Source organism: Rutilus rutilus (assembly GCF_951802725.1).
Source record: "Rutilus rutilus genome assembly, chromosome: 22".
In the NCBI taxonomy this organism is placed as follows: Eukaryota; Metazoa; Chordata; class Actinopteri; order Cypriniformes; family Leuciscidae; genus Rutilus; species Rutilus rutilus.
In genome coordinates, this window is record NC_140227.1 from 30,792,468 (window position 1) to 30,800,587 (window position 8,120).

Sequence of the window (8,120 nt, forward strand, 5' to 3'; positions counted from 1 at the left end):
AATCGTAAACACAGCCATGTTGAAGGCTGCAGTGATGTTTTTCATTTATGTTATGGCTTATTGTTTTTCGAGAATGTTGCACTCCTGTTTGTCATTGTGCACGAAACTTCACGCCAATAAAGCATCAGGAATATTTGCTGACTTGTGCGCGTCTCAAGCGCCCTCTTTACGTTCAGGCTAATGCCTGTTAGTTGTCCGTGGATTTGCCCATATTTGGCGTTTAAAATGGAAACGTCTTTAGACATGGAAAATCGATTTTACAATCGATTCAATGAACACTTATGTCTCAAAAATCGAACAGGATTTTTTCACAAAAGTGACAGCCCTATTGTGTACATAAAGATATGGTGAATCCGGCTTGTCCCGTAGATGTTCTGCTTGCGCACTTTAACCTTGCGCACGAGCAGATCCGTTTGCGCTCTGGAGACGCGTTCGGTCTTTCCGCTATCAAATTCCGTCATGTAATAGCGAATCCGCCATGGCACGAGTGTAACTGGCATTTAAAGGGAATGGGAGATGAGGCTCTAATTGGTTTAACGCACGTAAATCCCAAAACACACCCATTACTCATTATGAGAATAGGGACAACACTTTTAGACCATGCACCGGGAGCGCCGACCATTTGTCCCATCGTTAAACTAGCAGAAGTGGATTCGGACACCCTAAGTGAACTTGCGCCGTGCGCTTTAGACCATGCGCTTAGATTGTTAAAATAGGGCCCTATAAGTGAACTTCAAAGAACATATTAAAATAATGAAGAAATCCATATCATGACTCCTTATGTTTTCTCTTATTTATTTATGTACGAGTGGACCGTCTCTGCCTCAAACAGCCTCTGTTTTTGTGTTCAATGCATGTGTCGTCCTATCAGCTTTTGTTTAGATATTCACAGTAACATTGATAATTGATAAATCAAGCCACCGAACATTGTTGAAGTTAAACGTCTCTGTGTTATAGCGGGCAGTCGCTCTAGTTCACCTGGGAAGCTCTTGGGTCATTCCTACGGGAGAATCCCTCGAGCCACTGGAACGCCGTCGGTCAAACGCTGTAAGATCCCGCGGAGTCAAGGCTGCAGTCGAGAGACGAGTCCCAGCCGCGGGCGAGACGGTAAAGCATTACATTTATTCATTCTGCACACGCTTTCATCCAAATGAGGTACGCCGGATGCACTTTTATAAAAGCACATAACCGTTAACATGTTGGAATGGTTTTTAAATACTTCTTTACATTCAAGCTTTTCAATTCAAGTTTCAATTTGTTGCACTGAAGAGGAAGAAAATGAAAAAAATAATTGTTTAATCTTTTTGGAGTTTCAAAGGGGAATTTTTGGTGACACTTTACAATAAGGTTCATTTATTAGTTCATTAACATAAACTAAGAATGAACAAGACTTCTACAGCATTTATTAATCCTAGTTAATATTAATTTCAACATTTACAAATACATTATTAAAATCAAAGGTTGTGTTTGTTAACATTAGTTAATGCACTGTGAACTAACATGAACAAACAGCTGTATTTTTATTACCTAACATTAACAAAGATTAACTAATACAGTAACAAATGCACTGCTCATTGTTAGTGCATGTTAATTAATACATTGACTAATGTTAACTAATGAACCTTATTGTAAAGTGCTTCATATCTGCGTGTCAAATATCTATTGCAACACCTCTTCCTCCTCATCACAACATTGCATCTGTGCTGTGCATCTAAACTGGATTTCACATTATCCATGTGAGCCGCTGGAGTCCATGTACTCGTGTGTCCCAGATCAATGTGAGCGTCACTGTGTGTGTCTGTCAGACGGGATATTAATGTGATCACAGTCGATATGTGCAGAGTGAATATAAAGAGATGAGACAGAAAGTACCTGACAGTGTGTCTGAGCCTGAACACACACTGCCGCTCTTCTTCTGTTAGATTGAGTTTGTGTTGTTGTCGTTCCCAGTGGAAATACATGAGCATCATTTACTGCGGATGGACAGTGATATACATTTGTGTCATTATATTTTCTGGCCTGCAAAGATTAATATGGAAAAATTCAATTGTTTGTGATTTGAGCAACTACAAAAAACCTTTATTGTTTTGTTTTGTTATTTGTATGTTCTTTATTTCTCTATTGTTCATTATTTTTGGATGAGTTTCATGTTTTTTTCTTATTAGTTTTGTTTGTTCATTTCTAAATAATTTTAATGATTATTATATTAATATTATTATTATTTGTATGTTATTGTATATTTTATGTCATATTTTTATGATTGTCTTGAAAGGGGAAGTCGAATTTTAATAATATTTTAGAATTTTTAATGTATTTTATTTTTATTGTATTTTATTTTTTATTTTTCTTGAAAGGGGAAGTTAAATTTAAATGAGAATATTTTATTATTTTTATATTTGTTATGTATTTTATGTCATATTTGTATGATATTCTTGAAAGGGAAAGTTGAATTTTAATATTACAATATGATTATTATTATTTATATTAAAATTCAACTTCCGCTTTCAAGAAAATCATACATTTTGAATCATCATCAAAATATTATAAAAATAATAAAATATTACAATATGATTATTATTATTTATATAGTATTATTTGTATATTTGTACAATATTTTATGTAATATTTTTATGATTTTCTGGAAAGGGGAATTTGAATTGTAATATATTTTAAGCTGCACTTCACAGTCTGATCTGTTAATATGTGTCGTCTCCTCCTCACGGTCTAATTCCACCTGCATGTCTTTCCTCTGTCCTGTGCTGCTGACTCCTGCTGTGTGCGTGTGTGTGTGTGTGTGTGTGTGTGTGTGTGTGTGTGTGTTAGTGCGGGGCAGTCGTATCCCGAGGCCCAGCATGAGTCAGGGCTGTAGTCGTGACACCAGTCGGGAGAGCAGTCGAGACACCAGCCCGGCTCGAGGGTTCAGTTCGCTGGGTAAGAGTCCCGCTAGTGACTCTGCTTGAGTGATGGTTCTCTATCGCCTTTCATTTCCCCTTAAACTAGGGCTGGACGATATGACTAAAAATACTTAAAGGGGTCATGATTCTTTAGGGTCTTCATGTAAAGTTTGTAACATACTTTGGCTCAAATTCCTCAATGGTTGTGTAAAACAACACCGGTTTTACCTCCTCAATAACAGCTCTCGACCCATTTCGGTGCATGTCTCTTTAAATGATAACCCCCATTCCATCCCCCCACCCCCACCCCTCTCTCTTCCATGGGGCGTGTCGACACAAGACAGTAAAGCGATGCCTTGGTGGACAGTATACAAATAGCTGAGTTGGAAATATGCTAATACGGAAAATATGCTAATACAGGAAATATGCTAATATTTGACAGTCCGTCATGTGTGTGCGTCAATTGATTATTGAAAGCGTTTAGGGTTTTTGAGGATTAAAAAAAGAGGGAATGGACTTTTTCCATTGTATGGTGTGTCCACACACTGCAAAGACACATTTATATGCAAATTTTGCATCCCATGACCCCTTTAATATTTTTCAGCCAAGCGTGTTAGTGAACTAAAAGAATAAAGAGTTCTTGTTTTCAGGTGATGTGGTCACCTTTAATTTAAAGTTTTGTTTCTGAAATGTGTGTCACCTGCTTCCTGATCCTTCCCAGCATCCCACAGACACTCTCGCTCCACCAGCGCGCTGACGGCGGGTGACGTCCTGCTGACAGGTGACTTGCATGTGGTCCGGGTCACGGCACCAGAATCTAGATCATTACTGTATTTAGCAGGGCTCAGGCTGAACCTGTTTAGAAGTGTGTGTGTGTCAGTCACATCCAGGTTTGGAGTGTGTTTCAGCAGAATGATTCAGTGCATGTAGAGGCCTGTGTGCACAAGCTCATCCACAGGGTGGCGCTAGAGATCCGCGATCACAGCTCTACTGACTCTTCTCTGAATCAAACCGGCTCAGGTTTCCTGGATGTGATCTGCACTTATTTTGCCAAATTGTAACTTTTTGTTTTATTTTGCTTTATTTTATTTTATATTTTATTTTGAAATGTGTTTTATTTTTAAATGAGTGCCTGTATTTGTCTAATTTGTCTGTATATAGCATTGTAATATACAGTGGAATGTAAAAAATATATTTTTTGTTAAAAAACATGAACGTGAACTTTAGAATTACTTATAAAGAGATTTCGGTTAACCTTTACAATAAGGTTGCATTTGTTAACATTAGTTACATGAACTAGCAATTAAAATACGTCTAATTCATTTTAACTTATTATTATTTAATGGACCTGAGCTAAAATGAACTAACAATGAACAGTAGTATTTTTATTAACTAACTTTAACAGATATTAATAAATACTGTAACAAATTATGCACTAACTATAGTTAAATAATGGGGCTTTGTTGTAAAAAGTTACCGAGATTTCTGACTCATTTCACTATTATTTGTTAATTAATTTTTTTTTTTTATTAAAAAATATTAAAACTTTTTTTTTATTTCCAGGCTTTAATTAGTTTGGAGACTGCTGGATGTCATTACATATTTCTGTGTTTAATTCTGAAAGTTTTACTGTTGTTTTTTACTGTTGAGTTTTCAGTGATTGTATTTGGTTACACTTTATTTTATTTTAAGGTGTCATTGTTACAGTGTAATATTATGCATTTAAGTAAGGACTAATATTAAGTAACTACATGTACTTACTATAGGGTAAGGGTTTGGTTGAGGGTTAGTTGCATGTAATTATGCATAATTTACTGTTATTACTATGGTAAGTACATGTAACAAGGACACTGTAAAACAAAGTGTTGCCGGGTTTGGCTTAGGGATAGTTGCGTGTAATTATGCATAATTTATAGTAACTACATCATATAACATGTAACAATGACACTGTAAAACAAAGTGTTACCAATTGCAAATAATGTTTGAACTGGGTTTTTTGTTGGTAATAATTTATGTTATAGTTTGCATTTGTAGAGTTGTGTGCTGTGATGCTAATGAACAAGAAGCATGTCATGATTTTGAGTGTTTTATTTTGTCCTGATTAAAAACATTTCACACAGATGCTGCATGTTTTTTTCTTTCTTTCTTATATATATATATATATATATATATATATATATATGGTGCTTTTTATGTGCATGTGCTCCTCAAACTCCTCTGAGAGCATGAGGCATTACTGACCTCTCTCTCTCTCTCTCTCTCTCTCTCTCTCTCTCTCTCTCTCTCTCAGATCGTTACGGGCTCATCCATCAGGCCCGTATCTCAGCGTCTGTGAACGCCATGCGGATCTTGAACACGGGCACTGAGGTGGAGGCGGCCGTGGCAGATGCTCTGGTGAGAATCATGTCTCTGCTTCAGCGCTGAGCGTCTGATTAACATGTCATTAAATTCCTGATGTTTTTGTCTTTACTTTCCCTCTGCGTTCGTCTGGAACCTCTTCAGCTTTTAGGAGACTCCAGGAATAAGGTAATTGAATCATTGACAGCTGATTGAGTCTATATTCCCTGTCAAAATATTCAACATCATCATTATTTCATTTGATCTGTGGTTTCAGTTACACTTCATTATTAGTTAATGCTTAAATCATCATTAACTAACAATGATCAATATATTTACAGTATTTATTATTGAAGTTACAACTGTTCATTGTTAGTTCAGGTCTATTAAATAATATTACCAGATACAACTTTTGATTTTAATAATGGATTAGTAAATTATGTAATTCACATTTACTTTGATTGATAAAAGCTTTTGACTAATTTAACTAATGTAGTTAACTAATGTTAACTAATGAAACCTTGTTGTAAAGTGTTACAGTGGTTTCTTTAACAATTCAATGATATCTATTATTTCATACAAATATAGTAAAGATACACACATGAGAATTTTAGCATAGATGATCTTAATTGTCATTAAATATCAATGTCACAATGAAAAACATTTTTAATGATCATTAAAACTAGGATTCATTTTCTCCAAGCAAAATATTTACACTACAGTTCAAAAGTTTGAGGTCAATAATCATTTTTTAAAGTTTTTGCAGGAAGTTTCTCACCAGTGCTGCATTTATTTGATCGAAAATACAGTAAAAACAGTGAAATATTATTACAATTTAAAATAGCGGTTTTCTATGTGAATATATAGTAAAATGGAATTATAGTAATTTATTCCTGTGATCAAAAGCTGAATTTTCAGCATCATTACTCTTATCATTACTACTATCAATGTTGAAAACAGCTTAATATTTTTGTGGAAACTGTGATGCATTTTGTTTTTCAAGATAATTGAATAGAAAGTTCAAAAGAACAGCATTTATTTGTTATTAAAGTATTATTTTCTTAACTGACCCCAAACTTGTGAATGTTAAAGTACATTTTTAATTATTTCTTCTGACTTTGGCCACTTACTGTATACACACGTGCATGTAACTGTTTAAAAACATCCATGAGCGTCAATCTTTGCACGTCTCTTTTCTGTTAAATGAATGTTAGTTCCTTTAGCATGGCGTCGTAATCTGAAAGCTGTTTCTCTAGCGTGTTGCGTAACTCCTCTCTCTCTCTCTCTGTCCTGTCCTGTAGCAGAGACCCATGCGACGACGGTTCGAATCTCCCGGCATGTACTCCGACGACGACGCGAACAGCGACGCGTCCAGCGCGTGCTCCGAACGCTCCTTCAGCTCTCGTAACGGTGCGATGCCACATTACCTGCGTCAGACGGAGGACGTGGCCGAGATCCTGAACCACTGCGCCAGCGCTAACTGGTCCGAGAGGAAAGAGGGGCTCCTGGGACTCCAGAACCTCCTGAAGAGCCAGAGAGTCCTCAGGTACACGTGAGACCAGCTACTGATGACTGTGAAGAAATGTATTCATTACAGGGTTCGTATTAGGGCGCTTAAAGTACCTGAATTTGACTTTTTAAAATTGAAGTCCTGGAAAACCCCTTGAAAACAGCCATATTTATGAAAAGTGCTTGAATTATTGAAAGACAATAAATGCAAAAGTAGTGTTTAATTTAATAAATAAAAAATATTTTCACGCAAAATCAACGCTGCGGCCCGTCTGATATAGATATAGAGCAATTTCGCATGGCTATGAGTGTGATATTGCTCATATAAATATCCAAGAATATGATACAGCTTTCATACTTCCGGTCAATCATACATTAATGGGAGGACAAATCAGTTTGAAAGAGGAAAGCGATATCTTTGTCATAGTCTCCTTTCAATGGTTAAAGTTACCGCAGTCATTGCATGTCCTGCACTTTATTTGTACCATTTTGTTTTATTGGTTTATTTTTATTAATCTACTAACCTTTTTTAGAATTTGAAAGATGATAAAGATATTGTTTGATAAGTGAGATCTCTCATTGTAGTCCTTGAAAGCCAAAAAGGTAGTCCTTGAAAGCCCTAGAATTTAATTTTACAGTATCTGCACAAACCCTGTAATTACACTTTATTTTGATGGTCCACTTTAGACATTCTACTAACTATAAGTAACTTTCATTAGAGTATTAGTAGACTGTTAGGGTTCAGGTTAGTAGAATAAGTTGACATGTAGTTGCAGAGTTACTTATAGTTAGGTTTACGCTTTTATCCAAAGCCAATTTTTATTAGTTTTTCTTTTTTTTAAATGTCTATATAGGTTTTAATACATTTTTTCATTTCAGTTTTTTTTTATAAAGTAATGAATTTATTAATGAACAGTTTTTTATGGTTTTATTTTTTTGTTATTTTGTTAAGTGAAACTAAATGAAAATGAGAAATCTTGCCTTGGCAACTAGCTGAAATAATTTTTTTAATTTATTATATTAAATGTTTGTTTTAAGATAAAGTTTATTTCATAAAGTAATGGATTTTATTAAGTATCAAACGTTTTTTTGGTCTTATTTTTTGTTACGTATTCCCTGGCTTTTTGTGTTTTGTTAATGGGACTTTTAATTTGCCATTTTTGCAGTCCTTTGTAGTTTTTCTGTTACGCACCGAAAATACATAACAGAAAAACTACAAAGGAATACAAAAATGGCAGACAAGACAGGAAACAGGAACAGAACCAGGGTAAATGCAAATTAAAAGTCCCATTAACAAAACACAAAGCCAGGGGATACATAACAGTTTTAGTTAACTATCATAATCCTGCACCATTATCATTGATTCAGGTTTGATATGGA

General features: G+C 35.2%; 2 protein-coding genes across 7 annotated transcripts in view; both read left to right on the plus strand.

The window, feature by feature from the left end:
- Nucleotides 1-3,107, plus strand: part of clcn4 (chloride channel, voltage-sensitive 4) — a 75,035-nt gene extending 71,928 nt beyond the window's left edge. Inside the window, exon 11 of the transcript XR_014625851.1 lies at nucleotides 3,032-3,107. The gene's annotated coding sequence lies outside the window, so the exon portion shown is untranslated. The remainder of the gene's footprint in view (nucleotides 1-3,031) is intronic.
- Nucleotides 1-8,120, plus strand: part of LOC311281810 (CLIP-associating protein 1-B) — a 76,234-nt gene that overhangs the window by 45,314 nt on the left and 22,800 nt on the right. For 5 of the 6 annotated variants that reach the window (XM_084395093.1, XM_084395097.1, XM_084395095.1 and 2 more), the window contains 4 exons: nucleotides 958-1,107; nucleotides 5,185-5,288; nucleotides 5,397-5,420; nucleotides 6,533-6,777. In XM_084395093.1, coding sequence (XP_084251219.1) covers nucleotides 958-1,107; nucleotides 5,185-5,288; nucleotides 5,397-5,420; nucleotides 6,533-6,777 — 523 coding nt within the window. Of the gene's footprint in view, nucleotides 1-957; nucleotides 1,108-2,823; nucleotides 2,932-3,615; nucleotides 3,676-5,184; nucleotides 5,289-5,396; nucleotides 5,421-6,532; nucleotides 6,778-8,120 lie in introns of all 6 variants that reach the window. The other variant, XM_084395092.1, reaches the window with a different exon arrangement.